General features: G+C 37.6%; 1 protein-coding gene across 2 annotated transcripts in view; it reads right to left on the reverse strand.

Annotated features, from left to right (window-relative positions):
• The window catches only part of ppm1f (protein phosphatase, Mg2+/Mn2+ dependent, 1F), a 34,174-nt gene extending 15,930 nt beyond the window's left edge, over positions 1 to 18,244 (reverse strand). Inside the window, exons 1-2 of one of the 2 annotated variants that reach the window (XM_079251308.1) lie at positions 18,151 to 18,244; positions 16,343 to 16,522 (exon numbers count right to left, since the gene is read on the reverse strand). In XM_079251308.1, the coding sequence (XP_079107434.1) occupies positions 16,343 to 16,506 (164 nt within the window). In that variant the 5' untranslated portion in view covers positions 16,507 to 16,522; positions 18,151 to 18,244. Of the gene's footprint in view, positions 1 to 16,342; positions 16,523 to 18,023 lie in introns of both variants that reach the window. The other variant, XM_079251307.1, reaches the window with a different exon arrangement.
• Positions 18,245 to 22,107: the final 3,863 nt, after the last annotated feature.

A 22,107-nucleotide genomic window follows, 5' to 3' on the forward strand; every position in this document is an offset into this window, starting at 1 on the left:
TTTATAACACCAGTCTGCATTTTATAACACTAGTCTGCAGTTTATAACACCAGTCTGCATTTTATAACACCAGTCTGCAGTAGTAACACATTTATAACACCAGTTTGAAGTTATAACACCAGTCTGCAGTTTATAACACCAGTCTGCATTTATAACACCAGTCTGCATTTTATAACACCAGTCTGCAGTTTATAACACCAGTCTGCATTTTATAACACCAGTCTGCATTTTATAACACTAGTCTGCAGTTTATAACACCAGTCTGCATTTTATAACACCAGTCTGCATTTTATAACACCAGTCTGCATTTATAACACCAGTCTGCATTTATAACACCAGTCTGCATTTTATAACACTAGTCTGCAGTTTATAACACCAGTCTACATTTTATAACACCAGTCTGCATTTTATAACACCAGTCTGCATTTTATAACACCAGTCTGCATTTATAACACCAGTCTGCATTTATAACACCAGTCTGCATTTATAACACCAGTCTGCATTTTATAACACTAGTCTGCAGTTTATAACACCAGTCTGCATTTTATAACACCAGTCTGCATTTTATAACACCAGTCTGCATTTTATAACACCAGTCTGCATTTATAACACCAGTCTGCATTTATAACACCAGTCTGCATTTTATAACACTAGTCTGCAGTTTATAACACCAGTCTGCATTTTATAACACCAGTCTGCATTTTATAACACCAGTCTGCATTTATAACACCAGTCTGCAGTTTATAACACCAGTCTGCAGTTTATAACACCAGTCTGCAGTTTATAACACCAGTCTGCAGTTTATAACACCAGTCTGCAGTTTATAACACCAGTCTGCAGTAGTAACACCAGTCTGCAGTTTATAACACCAGTCTGCATTTATAACACCAGTCTGCATTTATAACACCAGTCTGCATTTATAACACCAGTCTGCAGTTTATAACACCAGTCTGCATTTATAACACCAGTCTGCAGTAGTAACACATTTATAACACCAGTTTGAAGTTATAACACCAATCTGCATTTATAACACCAGTCTGCAGTTTATAACACCAGTCTGCATTTATACCACCAGTCTGCATTTTATAACACCAGTCTGCATTTATACCACCAGTCTGCAGTTTATAACACCAGTCTGCATTTATAACACCAGTCTGCAGTTTATAACACCAGTCTGCATTTTATACCACCAGTCTGCATTTTATAACACCAGTCTGCAGTTTATAACACCAGTCTGCATTTATACCACCAGTCTGCAGTTTATAACACCAGTCTGCATTTTATAACACCAGTCTGCATTTATAACACCAGTCTGCAGTTTATAACACCAGTCTGCAGTTTATAAAACCAGTCTGCATTTATAACACCAGTCTGCAGTTTATAACACCAGTCTGCAGTTTATAACACCAGTCTGCAGTTTATAACACCAGTCTGCATTTATAACACCAGTCTGCATTTTATAACACCAGTCTGCATTTATAACACCAGTCTGCATTTATAACACTAGTCTGCATTTTATAACACCAGTCTGCATTTATAACACCAGTCTGCATTTATAACACCAGTCTGCATTTTATAACACCAGTCTGCAGTTTATAACACCAGTCTGCATTTATAACACCAGTCTGCATTTTATAACACCAGTCTGCATTTTATAACACCAGTCTGCAGTTTATAACACCAGTTTGAAGTTATAACACCAGTCTGCATTTATAACACCAGTCTGCAGTAATAACACATTTATAACACCAATTTGAAGTTATAACACCAGTCTGCATTTATAACACCAGTCTGCAGTAATAACACATTTATAACACCAGTTTGAAGTTATAACACCAGTCTGCAGTTTATAACACCAGTCTGCATTTATAACACCAGTCTGCAGTTTATAACACCAGTCTGCATTTATAACACCAGTCTGCAGTTTATAACACCAGTCTGCATTTTATAACACCAGTCTGCAGTTTATAACACCAGTCTGCATTTATAACACCAGTCTGCATTTTATAACACCAGTCTGCATTTTATAACACCAGTCTGCAGTTTATAACACCAGTTTGAAGTTATAACACCAGTCTGCATTTATAACACCAGTCTGCAGTAATAACACATTTATAACACCAATTTGAAGTTATAACACCAGTCTGCATTTATAACACCAGTCTGCAGTAATAACACATTTATAACACCAGTTTGAAGTTATAACACCAGTCTGCAGTTTATAACACCAGTCTGCATTTATAACACCAGTCTGCAGTTTATAACACCAGTCTGCATTTATAACACCAGTCTGCAGTTTATAACACCAGTCTGCATTTTATAACACCAGTCTGCAGTTTATAACACCAGTCTGCATTTTATAACACCAGTCTGCATTTATAACACCAGTCTGCAGTTTATAACACCAGTCTGCATTTAGAACACCAGTCTGCAGTAATAACACATTTATAACACCAGTTTGAAGTTATAACACCAGTCTGCATTCATAACACCAGTCTGCAGTAATAACACATTTATAACACCAGTTTGAAGTTATAACACCAGTCTGCAGTTTATAACACCAGTCTGCATTTATAACACCAGTCTGCAGTTTATAACACCAGTCTGCATTTATAACACCAGTCTGCAGTTTATAACACCAGTCTGCATTTTATAACACCAGTCTGCAGTTTATAACACCAGTCTGCATTTTATAACACCAGTCTGCATTTATAACACCAGTCTGCAGTTTATAACACCAGTCTGCATTTAGAACACCAGTCTGCAGTAATAACACATTTATAACACCAGTTTGAAGTTATAACACCAGTCTGCATTCATAACACCAGTCTGCAGTAATAACACATTTATAACACCAGTTTGAAGTTATAACACCAGTCTGCAGTTTATAACACCAGTCTGCATTTATAACACCAGTCTGCAGTTTATAACACCAGTCTGCATTTATAACACCAGTCTGCATTTATAACACCAGTCTGCAATTTATAACACTAGTCTGCAGTTTATAACACCAGTCTACATTTTATAACACCAGTCTGCATTTTATAACACCAGTCTGCAGTTTATAACACCAGTCTGCATTTTATAACACCAGTCTGCAGTTTATAACACCAGTCTGCAGTTTATAACACCAGTCTGCAGTTTATAACACCAGTCTGCAGTTTATAACACCAGTCTGCAGTTTATAACACCAGTCTGCAGTTTATAACACCAGTCTGCAGTTTATAACACCAGTCTGCATTTTAAAACACCAGTCTGCATTTTAAAACACCAGTCTGCATTTTATAACACCAGTCTGCAGTTTATAACACCAGTCTGCATTTATAACACCAGTCTGCATTTATAACACCAGTCTGCATTTTATAACACCAGTCTGCATTTATAACACCAGTCTGCATTTTTTAACACCAGTCTGCAGTTTATAACACCAGTCTGCATTTATAACACCAGTCTGCATTTATAACACCAGTCTGCATTTATTACTCCAGTCTGCATTTATAACACCAGTCTGCATTTATAACACCAGTCTGCAGTTTATAACACCAGTCTGTATTTATAACACCAGTCTGCATTTATACCACCAGTCTGCAGTTTATAACACCAGTCTGCATTTATAACACCAGTCTGCATTTTATAACACCAGTCTGCATTTATAACACCAGTCTGCATTTATAACACCAGTCTGCATTTATAACACCAGTCTGCAGTTTATAACACCAGTCTGCATTTATAACACCAGTCTGCATTTTATAACACCAGTCTGCATTTTATAACACCAGTCTGCATTTTATAACACCAGTCTGCAGTTTATAACACCAGTCTGCATTTATAACACCAGTCTGCATTTTATAACACCAGTCTGCATTTTATAACACCAGTCTGCATTTTATAACACCAGTCTGCATTTATAACACCAGTCTGCAGTTTATAACACCAGTCTGCATTTATAACACCAGTCTGCAGTTTATAACACCAGTCTGCATTTATAACACCAGTCTGCAGTTTATAACACCAGTCTGCAGTAGTAACACCAGTCTGCAGTTTATAACACCAATCTGCATTTTATAGCACCAGTCTGCATTTATAACACCAGTCTGCAGTTTATAACACCAGTCTGCATTTATAACACCAATCTGCATTTATAACACCAGTCTGCATTTATAACACCAATCTGCATTTATAACACCAATCTGCATTTATAACACCAGTCTGCATTTATAACACCAGTCTGCATTTATAACACCAGTCTGCATTTATAACACCAGTCTGCATTTTATAACACCAGTCTGCATTTATAACACCAGTCTGTATTTTATAACACCAGTCTGCATTTATAACACCAGTCTGCATTTATAACACCAGTCTGCAGTTTATAACACCAGTCTGCATTTATAACACCAGTCTGCATTTTATAACACCAGTCTGCTTTTATAACACTAGTCTGCATTTTATAACACCAGTCTGCATTTATAACACCAGTCTGCATTTATAACACCAGTCTGCAGTTTATAACACCAGTCTGCATTTATAACACCAGTCTGCATTTTATAACACCAGTCTGCAGTTTATAACACCAGTCTGCATTTATAACACCAGTCTGCATTTATAACACCAGTCTGCATTTATAACACCAGTCTGCATTTATAACACCAGTCTGCATTTATAACACCAGTCTGCATTTTATAACACCAGTCTGCATTTATAACACCAGTCTGCATTTATAACACCAGTCTGCAGTTTATAACACCAGTCTGCATTTATAACACCAGTCTGCAGTAGTAACACATTTATAACACCAGTCTGCATTTTATAACACCAGTCTGCAGTTTATAACACCAGTCTGCATTTATTACTCCAGTCTGCATTTTATAACACCAGTCTGCATTTATAACACCAGTCTGCAGTGTATAACACCAGTCTGCATTTATAACACCAGTCTGCAGTGTATAACACCAGTCTGCAGTTTATAACACCAGTCTGCAGTTTATAACACCAGTCTGCAGTTTATAACACCAGTCTGCATTTTATAACACCAGTCTGCATTTATAACACCAGTCTGCATTTATAACACCAGTCTGCATTTTATAACACCAGTCTGCATTTATAACACCAGTCTGCAGTTTATAACACCAGTCTGCATTTATAACACCAGTCTGCAGTTTATAACACCAGCCTGCATTTATAACACCAGTCTGCAGTTTATAACACCAGTCTGCAGTAGTAACACCAGTCTGCAGTTTATAACACCAATCTGCATTTTATAGCACCAGTCTGCATTTATAACACCAGTCTGCAGTTTATAACACCAGTCTGCATTTATAACACCAATCTGCATTTATAACACCAGTCTGCATTTATAACACCAATCTGCATTTATAACACCAATCTGCATTTATAACACCAGTCTGCATTTATAACACCAGTCTGCATTTATAACACCAGTCTGCATTTATAACACCAGTCTGCATTTTATAACACCAGTCTGCATTTATAACACCAGTCTGCATTTTATAACACCAGTCTGCATTTATAACACCAGTCTGCATTTATAACACCAGTCTGCAGTTTATAACACCAGTCTGCATTTATAACACCAGTCTGCATTTATAACACTAGTCTGCATTTTATAACACCAGTCTGCATTTATAACACCAGTCTGCAGTTTATAACACCAGTCTGCATTTATAACACCAGTCTGCATTTTATAACACCAGTCTGCATTTATAACACTAGTCTGCATTTTATAACACCAGTCTGCATTTTATAACACCAGTCTGCATTTATAACACTAGTCTGCATTTTATAACACCAGTCTGCATTTATAACACCACTCTGCATTTATAACACCAGTCTGCAGTTTATAACACCAGTCTGCATTTATAACACCAGTCTGCATTTTATAACACCAGTCTGCAGTTTATAACACCAGTCTGCATTTATAACACCAGTCTGCATTTATAACACCAGTCTGCATTTATAACACCAGTCTGCATTTATAACACCAGTCTGCATTTATAACACCAGTCTGCATTTTATAACACCAGTCTGCATTTATAACACCAGTCTGCATTTATAACACCAGTCTGCAGTTTATAACACCAGTCTGCATTTATAACACCAGTCTGCAGTAGTAACACATTTATAACACCAGTCTGCATTTTATAACACCAGTCTGCAGTTTATAACACCAGTCTGCATTTATAACACCAGTCTGCATTTATAACACCAGTCTGCAGTTATAACACCAGTCTGCATTTATAACACCAGTCTGCATTTATAACACCAGTCTGCATTTATAACACCAGTCTGCAGTTTATAACACCAGTCTGCATTTATAACACCAGTCTGCATTTTATAACACCAGTCTGCATTTTATAACACCAGTCTGCATTTTATAACACCAGTCTGCAGTTTATAACACCAGTCTGCATTTTATAACACCAGTCTGCATTTTATAACACCAGTCTGCAGTTTATAACACCAGTCTGCAGTTTATAACACCAGTCTGCATTTATAACACCAGTCTGCAGTTTATAACACCAGTCTGCATTTATAACACCAGTCTGCAGTTTATAACACCAGTCTGCATTTTATAACACCAGTCTGCATTTTATAACACCAGTCTGCAGTTTATAACACCAGTCTGCATTTATAACACCAGTCTGCAGTAATAACACATTTATAACACCAGTTTGAAGTTATAACACCAGTCTGCATTTATAACACCAGTCTGCAGTAATAACACATTTATAACACCAGTTTGAAGTTATACCACCAGTCTGCAGTTTATAACACCAGTCTGCATTTATAACACCAGTCTGCAGTTTATAACACCAGTCTGCATTTATAACACCAGTCTGCAGTAATAACACATTTATAACACCAGTTTGAAGTTATAACACCAGTCTGCATTCATAACACCAGTCTGCAGTAATAACACATTTATAACACCAGTTTGAAGTTATAACACCAGTCTGCATTTATAACACCAGTCTGCAGTTTATAACACCAGTCTGCATTTATAACACCAGTCTGCAGTTTATAACACCAGTCTGCATTTATAACACCAGTCTGCAGTAGTAACACATTTATAACACCAGTTTGAAGTTATAACACCAGTCTGCAGTTTATAACACCAGTCTGCATTTTATAACACCAGTCTGCATTTTATAACACCAGTCTGCAGTTTATAACACCAGTCTGCATTTTATAACACCAGTCTGCATTTTATAACACCAGTCTGCATTTTATAACACTAGTCTGCAGTTTATAACACCAGTCTGCATTTTATAACACCAGTCTGCATTTTATAACACCAGTCTGCATTTTATAACACTAGTCTGCAGTTTATAACACCAGTCTGCATTTTATAACACCAGTCTGCATTTATAACACCAGTCTGCATTTTATAACACCAGTCTGCATTTATAACACCAGTCTGCATTTATAACACCAGTCTGCATTTATAACACCAGTCTGCATTTATAACACCAGTCTGCATTTTATAACACCAGTCTGCATTTATAACACCAGTCTGCAGTTTATAACACCAGTCTGCATTTATAACACCAGTCTGCATTTTATAACACCAGTCTGCATTTATAACACCAGTCTGCAGTTTATAACACCAGTCTGCATTTATAACACCAGTCTGCATTTATAACACCAGTCTGCATTTTATAACACCAGTCTGCATTTATAACACCAGTCTGCATTTATAACACCAGTCTGCATTTTATAACACCAGTCTGCATTTTAAAACACCAGTCTGCATTTTAAAACACCAGTCTGCAGTTTATAACACCAGTCTGCAGTTTATAACACCAGTCTGCAGTTTATAACACCAGTCTGCATTTATAACACCAGTCTGCATTTATAACACCAGTCTGCATTTTATAACACCAGTCTGCATTTATAACACCAGTCTGCATTTTTTAACACCAGTCTGCATTTTGTAACACCAGTCTGCATTTATAACACCAGTCTGCATTTATAACACCAGTCTGCATTTATAACACCAGTCTGCATTTATAACACCAGTCTGCATTTTATAACACCAGTCTGCATTTATAACACCAGTCTGCAGTGTATAACACCAGTCTGCAGTGTATAACACCAGTCTGCATTTATAACACCAGTCTGCAGTGTATAACACCAGTCTGCAGTTTATAACACCAGTCTGCAGTTTATAACACCAGTCTGCATTTTATAACACCAGTCTGCATTTATAACACCAGTCTGCATTTATAACACCAGTCTGCATTTTATAACACCAGTCTGCATTTATAACACCAGTCTGCAGTTTATAACACCAGTCTGCATTTATAACACCAGTCTGCAGTTTATAACACCAGTCTGCAGTAGTAACACCAGTCTGCAGTTTATAACACCAATCTGCATTTTATAGCACCAGTCTGCATTTATAACACCAGTCTGCAGTTTATAACACCAGTCTGCATTTTATAACACCAGTCTGCATTTATAACACCAATCTGCATTTATAACACCAGTCTGCATTTATAACACCAATCTGCATTTATAACACCAATCTGCATTTATAACACCAGTCTGCATTTATAACACCAGTCTGCATTTTATAACACCAGTCTGCATTTATAACACCAGTCTGCATTTTATAACACCAGTCTGCATTTATAACACCAGTCTGCATTTATAACACCAGTCTGCAGTTTATAACACCAGTCTGCATTTATAACACCAGTCTGCATTTATAACACTAGTCTGCATTTTATAACACCAGTCTGCATTTATAACACCAGTCTGCATTTTATAACACCAGTCTGCATTTATAACACTAGTCTGCATTTTATAACACCAGTCTGCATTTATAACACCAGTCTGCATTTATAACACCAGTCTGCAGTTTATAACACCAGTCTGCATTTATAACACCAGTCTGCATTTATAACACCAGTCTGCAGTTTATAACACCAGTCTGCATTTATAACACCAGTCTGCATTTATAACACCAGTCTGCATTTATAACACCAGTCTGCATTTATAACACCAGTCTGCATTTAATAACACCAGTCTGCATTTTATAACACCAGTCTGCATTTATAACACCAGTCTGCAGTTTATAACACCAGTCTGCATTTATAACACCAGTCTGCATTTTATAACACCAGTCTGCAGTTTATAACACCAGTCTGCATTTATAACACCAGTCTGCATTTATAACACCAGTCTGCATTTATAACACCAGTCTGCATTTATAACACCAGTCTGCATTTATAACACCAGTCTGCAGTTTATAACACCAGTCTGTATTTATAACACCAGTCTGCATTTATACCACCAGTCTGCAGTTTATAACACCAGTCTGCATTTATAACACCAGTCTGCATTTTATAACACCAGTCTGCATTTATAACACCAGTCTGCATTTATAACACCAGTCTGCATTTATAACACCAGTCTGCAGTTTATAACACCAGTCTGCATTTATAACACCAGTCTGCATTTTATAACACCAGTCTGCATTTTATAACACCAGTCTGCATTTTATAACACCAGTCTGCAGTTTATAACACCAGTCTGCATTTATAACACCAGTCTGCATTTTATAACACCAGTCTGCATTTTATAACACCAGTCTGCATTTTATAACACCAGTCTGCAGTTTATAACACCAGTTTGAAGTTATAACACCAGTCTGCATTTATAACACCAGTCTGCAGTAATAACACATTTATAACACCAGTTTGAAGTTATAACACCAGTCTGCAGTTTATAACACCAGTTTGAAGTTAAAACACCAGTCTGCATTTATAACACCAGTCTGCAGTAATAACACATTTATAACACCAGTTTGAAGTTATAACACCAGTCTGCATTTATAACACCAGTCTGCAGTAATAACACATTTATAACACCAGTTTGAAGTTATAACACCAGTCTGCAGTTTATAACACCAGTCTGCATTTATAACACCAGTCTGCAGTTTATAACACCAGTCTGCATTTATAACACCAGTCTGCAGTAATAACACATTTATAACACCAGTTTGAAGTTATAACACCAGTCTGCAGTTTATAACACCAGTCTGCAGTAATAACACATTTATAACACCAGTTTGAAGTTATAACACCAGTCTGCAGTTTATAACACCAGTCTGCATTTATAACAACAGTCTGCATTTATAACACCAGTCTGCATTTATAACACCAGTCTGCAGTTTATAACACCAGTCTGCAGTTTATAACACCAGTCTGCAGTAATAACACATTTATAACACCAGTTTGAAGTTATAACACCAGTCTGCATTTTATAACACTAGTCTGCAGTTTATAACACCAGTCTGCATTTTATAACACCAGTCTGCAGTTTATAACACCAGTCTGCATTTATAACACCAGTCTGCATTTTATAACACCAGTCTGCATTTTATAACACCAGTCTGCAGTTTATAACACCAGTCTGCATTTTATAACACCAGTCTGCATTTATAACACCAGTCTGCAGTTTATAACACCAGTCTGCATTTAGAACACCAGTCTGCAGTAATAACACATTTATAACACCAGTTTGAAGTTATAACACCAGTCTGCATTCATAACACCAGTCTGCAGTAATAACACATTTATAACACCAGTTTGAAGTTATAACACCAGTCTGCATTTATAACACCAGTCTGCAGTTTATAACACCAGTCTGCATTTATAACACCAGTCTGCAGTTTATAACACCAGTCTGCATTTATAACACCAGTCTGCAGTAGTAACACATTTATAACACCAGTTTGAAGTTATAACACCAGTCTGCAGTTTATAACACCAGTCTGCATTTTATAACACCAGTCTGCATTTTATAACACCAGTCTGCATTTTATAACACTAGTCTGCAGTTTATAACACCAGTCTGCATTTTATAACACCAGTCTGCATTTTATAACACCAGTCTGCATTTTATAACACTAGTCTGCAGTTTATAACACCAGTCTGCATTTTATAACACCAGTCTGCATTTATAACACCAGTCTGCATTTTATAACACCAGTCTGCATTTTATAACACCAGTCTGCATTTATAACACCAGTCTGCATTTATAACACCAGTCTGCATTTTATAACACTAGTCTGCAGTTTATAACACCAGTCTACATTTTATAACACCAGTCTGCATTTTATAACACCAGTCTGCATTTATAACACCAGTCTGCATTTTATAACACCAGTCTGCATTTTATAACACTAGTCTGCAGTTTATAACACCAGTCTGCATTTTATAACACCAGTCTGCAGTTTATAACACCAGTCTGCATTTATAACACCAGTCTGCATTTTATAACACCAGTCTGCATTTTATAACACCAGTCTGCAGTTTATAACACCAGTCTGCAGTTTATAACACCAGTCTGCATTTTATAACACCAGTCTGCAGTTTATAACACCAGTCTGCATTTTATAACACCAGTCTCCATTTATAAAACCAGTCTGCAGTTTATAACACCAGTCTGCATTTATAACACCAGTCTGCAGTAATAACACATTTATAACACCAGTTTGAAGTTATTACACCAGTCTGCATTTTATAACACCAGTCTGCAGTTTATAACACCAGTCTGCATTTATAACACCAGTCTGCATTTATAACACCAGTCTGCATTTATAACTCCAGTCTGCATTTATAACACCAGTCTGCATTTTATAACACCAGTCTGCAGTTTATAACACCAGTCTGCATTTATAACACCAGTCTGCATTTATAACACCAGTCTGCATTTATAACACTAGTCTGCATTTTATAACACCAGTCTGCATTTATAACACCAGTCTGCAGTTTATAACACCAGTCTGCATTTATAACACCAGTCTGCAGTAATAACACATTTATAACACCAGTTTGAAGTTATAACACCAGTCTGCATTTATAACACCAGTCTGCAGTAATAACACATTTATAACACCAGTTTGAAGTTATAACACCAGTCTGCATTTATAACACCAGTCTGCAGTAATAACACATTTATAACACCAGTTTGAAGTTATAACACCAGTCTGCAGTAGTAACACCAGTCTGCATTTTATAACACCAGTCTGCATTTATAACACCAGTCTGCAGTTTATAACACCAGTCTGCATTTATAACAACAGTCTGCATTTATAACACCAGTCTGCAGTTTATAACACCAGTCTGCAGTTTATAACACCAGTCTGCATTTTATAACACCAGTCTGCAGTTTATAACACCAGTCTGCATTTTATAACACCAGTCTGCATTTATAACACCAGTCTGCAGTTTATAACACCAGTCTGCATTTATAACACCAGTCTGCAGTAATAACACATTTATAACACCAGTTTGAAGTTATAACACCAGTCTGCATTCATAACACCAGTCTGCAGTAATAACACATTTATAACACCAGTTTGAAGTTATAACACCAGTCTGCATTTATAACACCAGTCTGCAGTTTATAACACCAGTCTGCATTTATAACACCAGTCTGCAGTTTATAACACCAGTCTGCATTTATAACACCAGTCTGCAGTAGTAACACATTTATAACACCAGTTTGAAGTTATAACACCAGTCTGCAGTTTATAACACCAGTCTGCATTTTATAACACCAGTCTGCATTTTATAACACCAGTCTGCATTTTATAACACTAGTCTGCAGTTTATAACACCAGTCTGCATTTTATAACACCAGTCTGCATTTTATAACACCAGTCTGCATTTTATAACACTAGTCTGCAGTTTATAACACCAGTCTGCATTTTATAACACCAGTCTGCATTTATAACACCAGTCTGCATTTTATAACACCAGTCTGCATTTTATAACACCAGTCTGCATTTATAACACCAGTCTGCATTTATAACACCAGTCTGCATTTTATAACACTAGTCTGCAGTTTATAACACCAGTCTACATTTTATAACACCAGTCTGCATTTTATAACACCAGTCTGCATTTATAACACCAGTCTGCATTTTATAACACCAGTCTGCATTTTATAACACTAGTCTGCAGTTTATAACACCAGTCTGCATTTTATAACACCAGTCTGCAGTTTATAACACCAGTCTGCATTTATAACACCAGTCTGCATTTTATAACACCAGTCTGCATTTTATAACACCAGTCTGCAGTTTATAACACCAGTCTGCAGTTTATAACACCAGTCTGCATTTTATAACACCAGTCTGCAGTTTATAACACCAGTCTGCATTTTATAACACCAGTCTCCATTTATGAAACCAGTCTGCAGTTTATAACACCAGTCTGCATTTATAACACCAGTCTGCAGTAATAACACATTTATAACACCAGTTTGAAGTTATTACACCAGTCTGCATTTTATAACACCAGTCTGCAGTTTATAACACCAGTCTGCATTTATAACACCAGTCTGCATTTATAACACCAGTCTGCATTTATAACTCCAGTCTGCATTTATAACACCAGTCTGCATTTTATAACACCAGTCTGCAGTTTATAACACCAGTCTGCATTTATAACACCAGTCTGCATTTATAACACCAGTCTGCATTTATAACACTAGTCTGCATTTTATAACACCAGTCTGCATTTATAACACCAGTCTGCAGTTTATAACACCAGTCTGCATTTATAACACCAGTCTGCAGTAATAACACATTTATAACACCAGTTTGAAGTTATAACACCAGTCTGCATTTATAACACCAGTCTGCAGTAATAACACATTTATAACACCAGTTTGAAGTTATAACACCAGTCTGCATTTATAACACCAGTCTGCAGTAATAACACATTTATAACACCAGTTTGAAGTTATAACACCAGTCTGCAGTAGTAACACCAGTCTGCATTTTATAACACCAGTCTGCATTTATAACACCAGTCTGCAGTTTATAACACCAGTCTGCATTTATAACAACAGTCTGCATTTATAACACCAGTCTGCAGTTTATAACACCAGTCTGCAGTTTATAACACCAGTCTGCAGTTTATAACACCAGTCTGCAGTTTATAACACCAGTCTGCAGTTTATAACACCAGTCTGCATTTTATAACACCAGTCTGCAGTTTATAACACCAGTCTGCATTTATAACACCAGTCTGCAGTAATAACACATTTATAACACCAGTTTGAAGTTATAACACCAGTCTGCATTCATAACACCAGTCTGCAGTAATAACACATTTATAACACCAGTTTGAAGTTATAACACCAGTCTGCATTTATAACACCAGTCTGCAGTTTATAACACCAGTCTGCAGTTTATAACACCAGTCTGCATTTATAACACCAGTCTGCAGTTTATAACACCAGTCTGCATTTATAACACCAGTCTGCAGTTTATAACACCAGTCTGCAGTTTATAACACCAGTCTGCAGTTTATAACACCAGTCTGCATTTTATAACACCAGTCTGCATTTTATAACACCAGTCTGCAGTTTATAACACCAGTCTGTATTTATAACACTAGTCTGCAGTTTATAACACCAGTCTGCATTTATAACACTAGTCTGCATTTTATAACACCAGTCTGCAGTTTATAACACCAGTCTGTATTTATAACACTAGTCTGCAGTTTATAACACCAGTCTGCAGTTTATAACACCAGTCTGCATTTATAACACCAGTCTGCAGTTTATAACACCAGTCTGCATTTTATAACACCAGTCTGCAGTTTATAACACTAGTCTGCAGTTTATAACACCAGTCTGCATTTATAACACTAGTCTGCATTTTATAACACCAGTCTGCAGTTTATAACACCAGTCTGTATTTATAACACTAGTCTGCAGTTTATAACACCAGTCTGCAGTTTATAACACCAGTCTGCATTTATAACACCAGTCTGCAGTTTATAACACCAGTCTGCATTTATAACACTAGTCTTCAGTTTATAACACTAGTCTGCAGTTTATAACACCAGTCTGCATTTATAACACTAGTCTGCATTTTATAACACCAGTCTGCAGTTTATAACACCAGTCTGTATTTATAACACCAGTCTGCAGTTTATAACACCAGTCTGCATTTATAACACTAGTCTTCAGTTTATAACACCAGTCTGCATTTTATAACACCAGTCTGCATTTTATAACACCAGTCTGCATTTATAACACTAGTCTTCAGTTTATAACACCAGTCTGCATTTATAACACTAGTCTTCAGTTTATAACACCAGTCTGCATTTTATAACACCAGTCTGCATTTATAACACCAGTCTGCATTTTATAACACCAGTCTGCAGTTTATAACACCAGTCTGCAGTTTATAACACCAGTCTGCATTTTATAACACCAGTCTGCAATTTATAACACCAGTCTGCATTTATAACACCAGTCTGCAGTTTATAACACCAGTCTGCATTTTATAACACCAGTCTGCAGTTTATAACACCAGTCTGCAGTTTATAACACCAGTCTGCAGTTTATAACACCAGTCTGCATTTATAACACCAGTCTGCAGTTTATAACACCAGTCTGCATTTATAACACCAGTCTGCAGTTTATAACACCAGTCTGCAGTTTATAACACCAGTCTGCAGTTTATAACACCAGTCTGCAGTTTATAACACCAGTCTGCAGTTTATAACACCAGTCTGCATTTATAACACCAGTCTGCAGTTTATAACACCAGTCTGCATTTATAACACCAGTCTGCAGTTTATAACACCAGTCTGCAGTTTATAACACCAGTCTGCATTTATAACACCAGTCTGCAGTTTATAACACCAGTCTGCATTTATAACACCAGTCTGCAGTTTATAACACCAGCCTGCATTTTATAACACCAGTCTGCATTTATAACACCAGTCTGCAGTTTATAACACCAGTCTGCAGTTTATAACACCAGTCTGCATTTATAACACCAGTCTGCAGTTTATAACACCAGTCTGCAGTTTATAACACCAGTCTGCAGTTTATAACACCAGTCTGCATTTATAACACCAGTCTGCAGTTTATAACACCAGTCTGCAGTTTGTAACACCAGTCTGCATTTATAACACCAGTCTGCAGTTTATAACACCAGTCTGCATTTATAACACCAGTCTGCAGTTTATAACACCAGTCTGCATTTATAACACCAGTCTGCAGTAATAACACATTTATAACACCAGTTTGAAGTTATAACACCAGTCTGCATTTATAACACCAGTCTACAGTAATAACACAGTTATAACACCAGTTCACCTGTAAGCTGCATGAAACCACCATTGAAGGTTCTTGGCAGCTGTGACCTCCAGGGACCTGCATGGACACCTTCCCAGACAGTTCTGTAGACCAAACGGTCTGCAGCTGGTATCATTGTGTCTGGACGTGGTTTTCGTTCCTCTCAGTCTTTTAGACAACCAGAACGGTTTTCCATCTGTCTCACCTGGTTGCCAGCAGCCTCAGGCCCAGCTCCAGGCTCTCTCCATGCAGCTCCTCCAAGGACACCCTGCGGCTCAAAGGACTGACTGGCAGCACTGCACCTTCCTCCAGAGCAGCTGGGAAGTCCTCCACAAACCTTCCCAGGAAGAGCCGGGCTTCCTCCTCCATCTCAGCGCCGTTTGTTCTGGTAGACAGCAGGAAATAAAGACAAGCCCACTCTGATTCTGTGACATCAAGATAATCCAGAAAGAGAAGTAACACACATGTTCAGCTGTTAAATGAATTAAACCATGAAACATCTCCAACTCCACAGTTTGGCCTCCAACGGACCTCTTGGTGAGTTGGATGTTTTCTCAGAGACATCTAAAGTCAACATGCAGCTTTAACTTTTAACACTTCACTTGATCACGGCACCCCTGAGTACTATCTCTTACATATCAGATCCTCAGGAACAATATGCAACACTGAGAGGACATCTTCCCATCTAAAGAAGTTCATTCATGAATTTTCACTTAGCCTGTCCCACTGTCCCAGCAACCACCAGGCAGGTACACCCCGGACAGGTCGCCAGACCATTAGGGGAACTAGCTAATCTAACATGGTGAGGTGAGAGGAAGCTGGAGTACCTGAAGACACATGCGGAGTCCACCAGGCAGTTCAGACCTCCCATCAGCCGAGGCTCAAACCAGTGACCTTCTTGTGATGAGGCTAACCACTACGGCACAGACGTTCATATCTCAACCCGGAGGTTCACGGTTCCGAAGTGTAGTCATGTAGTGTTTATTCAGATGGTCCACAATGAAACCATTACTCACCACATTTTCATCCTAAAAAAGATCATTATCACTACTACGTTGCTACATACCTATTATTTTTTACCTGGACACTGTGATGAAGCCACTGACTGTCAAACTTTCCACCAATCACATCGCTTAAATGAACAGCAATGCCCAATCAGGGGAAGAACAAACCAATAGAAAGCACGAGGAGGAGTCGTGTCTATGGCTGGAATATAACCAGCTTGGTGTTTCTGATGCTGCTGGACTATCAGGATGGATGGCTGTTGATATAAAGGACCAAAGAAGACACAGCAGGAGAGGAAACTTCTGTTTTTTACTGTCAGGCCAGATTTTGTGTTTTAAAAGTAAAAATGGAGAAACATAAAACCCTGAAAATTGTGTTCAATTTTATGTTTACCAATAACCAAACATATAAAATCAAAGAGGGAAAGGAAGCATAAAGAGAAAAAGGACGTTCGTGGTCTCTGGGTGAACGATCACGCGCTTCTTTCGACAAGGACGAGCTGTGATGGGGAACAGAACCGGACACAACACCGGTGCAGCTTCCACTCAGATCCAACAGGGTCCGAGGAAACCCCTACAACTCTCCACAAACAGCTCAAAACAGACCCGACATGCTCTCACAAACACATCACACCTTGTACCGAGGATGATGATGGGAAACACCAACTCTTCCGCTTTCCAGCCGATCACTGGCGTCCTGAAAGCCCGGTGACAGGAACGCTTAAAACACCTTCATGGCGGGATTGTTGAGAAGGAAACAGCAGAACTTTGTCTCCTTCACATGAGAAGGAAACAGCAGAACTTTGTCTCCTTCACATGAGAAGGAAACAGCAGAACTTTGTCTCCTTCACATGAAGTAAGTTGTTTATTGCTGAGCCGAACCTGGGTGTGTTAACGGAAGCTGAGCTCTGCAAACGGCTGGATGTCCAAACGCTGCTCCTGCAGACCGCAGAAAGCCTCCAACATCTGCACCAGCTTTCCTACCAGGAGAAGGGTTTCTTCTTCTTACCTCGAAACCAGTTTCCCTTCAGGCACGCGGACAGGCTCTGACAATCACGCACTTTGCTGGGACAAAGAGTCAACACGCAGATTCATTGATAAAACGCGCGCACACGCGAACAGACCCCCGCCTGGTAACCCGGAGGCAGAAGTTACAGCAGCAGCGTACGCTGCACGCGCACCATCAATGCTGTGTACAGATCTGCGCAACATCCCATTGGACCAGAGCGTCCCTGACGTCATCGTCTACGTTTTCTTTACGTTTAAAGGGCCACACATAGACATGATATATACGTAGACACATAGACATGATGTATACGTAGACACATAGACATGATGTATACGTAGACACATAGACATGATATATACGTAGACACATAGACATGATGTATACGTAGACACATAGACATGATGTATACGTAGACACATAGACATGATATATACGTAGACACATAGACATGATGTATACGTAGACACATAGACATGATGTATACGTAGACACATAGACATGATATATACGTAGACACATAGACATGATGTATACGTAGACACATAGACATGATGTATACGTAGACACATAGACATGATGTATACGTAGACACATAGACATGATGTATACGTAGACACATAGACATGATGTATACGTAGACACATAGACATGATATATACGTAGACACATAGACATGATGTATACGTAGACACATAAACATGATGTATACGTAGACACATAGACATGATGTATACGTAGACACATAGACATGATGTATACGTAGACACATAGACATGATATATACGTAGACACATAGACATGATGTATACGTAGACACATAGACATGATGTATACGTAGACACATAGACATGATATATACGTAGACACATAGACATGATGTATACGTAGACACATAGACATGATGTATACGTAGACACATAGACATGATATATACGTAGACACAGACATGATGTATACGTAGACACATAGACATGATGTATACGTAGACACATAGACATGATGTATACGTAGACACATAGACATGATGTATACGTAGACACATAGACATGATATATACGTAGACACATAGACATGATGTATACGTAGACACATAGACATGATGTATACGTAGACACATAGACATGAAGTATACGTAGACACATAGACATGATATATACGTAGACACATAGACATGATGTATACGTAGACACATAGACATGATGTATACGTAGACACATAGACATGATGTATACGTAGACACATAGACATGATGTATACGTAGACACATAGACATGATGTATACGTAGATTACATAGACATGATGTATACGTAGACACATAGACATGATGTATACGTAGACACATAGACATGATGTATACGTAGACACATAGACATGATATATACGTAGACACATAGACATGATATATACGTAGACACATAGACATGATATATACGTAGACACATAGACATGATATATACGTAGACACATAGACATGATATATACGTAGACACATAGACATGATGTATACGTAGACACATAGACATGATGTATACGTAGACACATAGACATGATGTATACGTAGACACATAGACATGATATATACGTAGACACATAGACATGATGTATACGTAGACACATAGACATGAAGTATACGTAGACACATAGACATGATGTATACGTAGACACATAGACATGATGTATACGTAGACACATAGACATGATGTATACGTAGACACATAAACATGACATATACGTAGACACATAGACATGATGTATACGTAGACACATAGACATGATGTATACGTAGACACATGGACATGATGTATACGTAGACACATAGACATGATGTATACGTAGACACATAGACATGATGTATACGTAGACACATAGACATGATGTATACGTAGACACATAGACATGATATATACGTAGACACATAGACATGATATATACGTAGACACATAGACATGATGTATACGTAGACACATAGACATGATATATACGTAGACACATAGACATGATGTATACGTAGACACATAGACATGATGTATACGTAGACACATAGACATGATGTATACGTAGACACATAGACATGATGTATACGTAGACACATGGACATGATGTATACGTAGACACATAGACATGATGTATACGTAGACACATAGACATGATATATACGTAGACACATAGACATGATGTATACGTAGACACATAGACATGATGTATACGTAGACACATAGACATGATATATACGTAGACACATAGACATGATGTATACGTAGACACATAGACATGATATATACGTAGACACATAGACATGATGTATACGTAGACACATAGACATGATATATACGTAGACACATAGACATGATGTATACGTAGACACATAGACATGATGTATACGTAGACACATAGACATGATGTATACGTAGACACATAGACATGATATATACGTAGACACATAGACATGATGTATACGTAGACACATAGACATGATGTATACGTAGACACATAGACATGATATATACGTAGACACATAGACATGATGTATACGTAGACACATAGACATGATGTATACGTAGACACATAGACATGATGTATACGTAGACACATAGACATGATATATACGTAGACACATAGACATGATGTATACGTAGACACATAGACATGATATATACGTAGACACATAGACATGATGTATACGTAGACACATAGACATGATGTATACGTAGACACATAGACATGATGTATACGTAGACACATAGACATGATATATACGTAGACACATAGACATGATGTATACGTAGACACATAGACATGATGTATACGTAGACACATAGACATGATGTATACGTAGACACATAGACATGATGTATACGTAGACACATAGACATGATATATACGTAGACACATAGACATGATGTATACGTAGACACATAGACATGATGTATACGTAGACACAGACATGATGTATACGTAGACACATAGACATGATATATACGTAGACACAGACATGATGTATACGTAGACACATAGACATGATGTATACGTAGACACATAGACATGATGTATACGTAGACACATAGACATGATGTATACGTAGACACATAGACATGATATATACGTAGACACATAGACATGATGTATACGTAGACACATAGACATGATGTATACGTAGACACATAGACATGATATATACGTAGACACAGACATGATGTATACGTAGACACATAGACATGATGTATACGTAGACACATAGACATGATGTATACGTAGACACATAGACATGATGTATACGTAGACACATAGACATGATATATACGTAGACACATAGACATGATGTATACGTAGACACATAGACATGATGTATACGTAGACACATAGACATGATGTATACGTAGACACATAGACATGATGTATACGTAGACACATAGACATGATGTATACGTAGACACATGGACATGATGTATACGTAGACACATAGACATGATGTATACGTAGATTACATAGACATGATGTATACGTAGACACATAGACATGATGTATACGTATACACATGGACATGATGTATACGTAGACACATAGACATGATATATACGTAGACACATAGACATGATATATACGTAGACACATAGACATGATGTATACGTAGACACATAGACATGATGTATACGTAGACACATGGACATGATGTATACGTAGACACATAGACATGATGTATACGTAGACACATAGACATGATGTATACGTAGACACATAGACATGATGTATACGTAGACACATAGACATGATGTATACGTAGACACATGGACATGATGTATACGTAGACACATAGACATGATATATACGTAGACACATAGACATGATGTATACGTAGACACATGGACATGATGTATACGTAGACACATAGACATGATATATACGTAGACACATAGACATGATGTATACGTATACACATGGACATGATGTATACGTAG

Source organism: Telmatherina bonti (assembly GCF_933228915.1).
Source record: "Telmatherina bonti genome assembly, chromosome: 13".
NCBI classification, from domain to species: Eukaryota; Metazoa; Chordata; class Actinopteri; order Atheriniformes; family Telmatherinidae; genus Telmatherina; species Telmatherina bonti.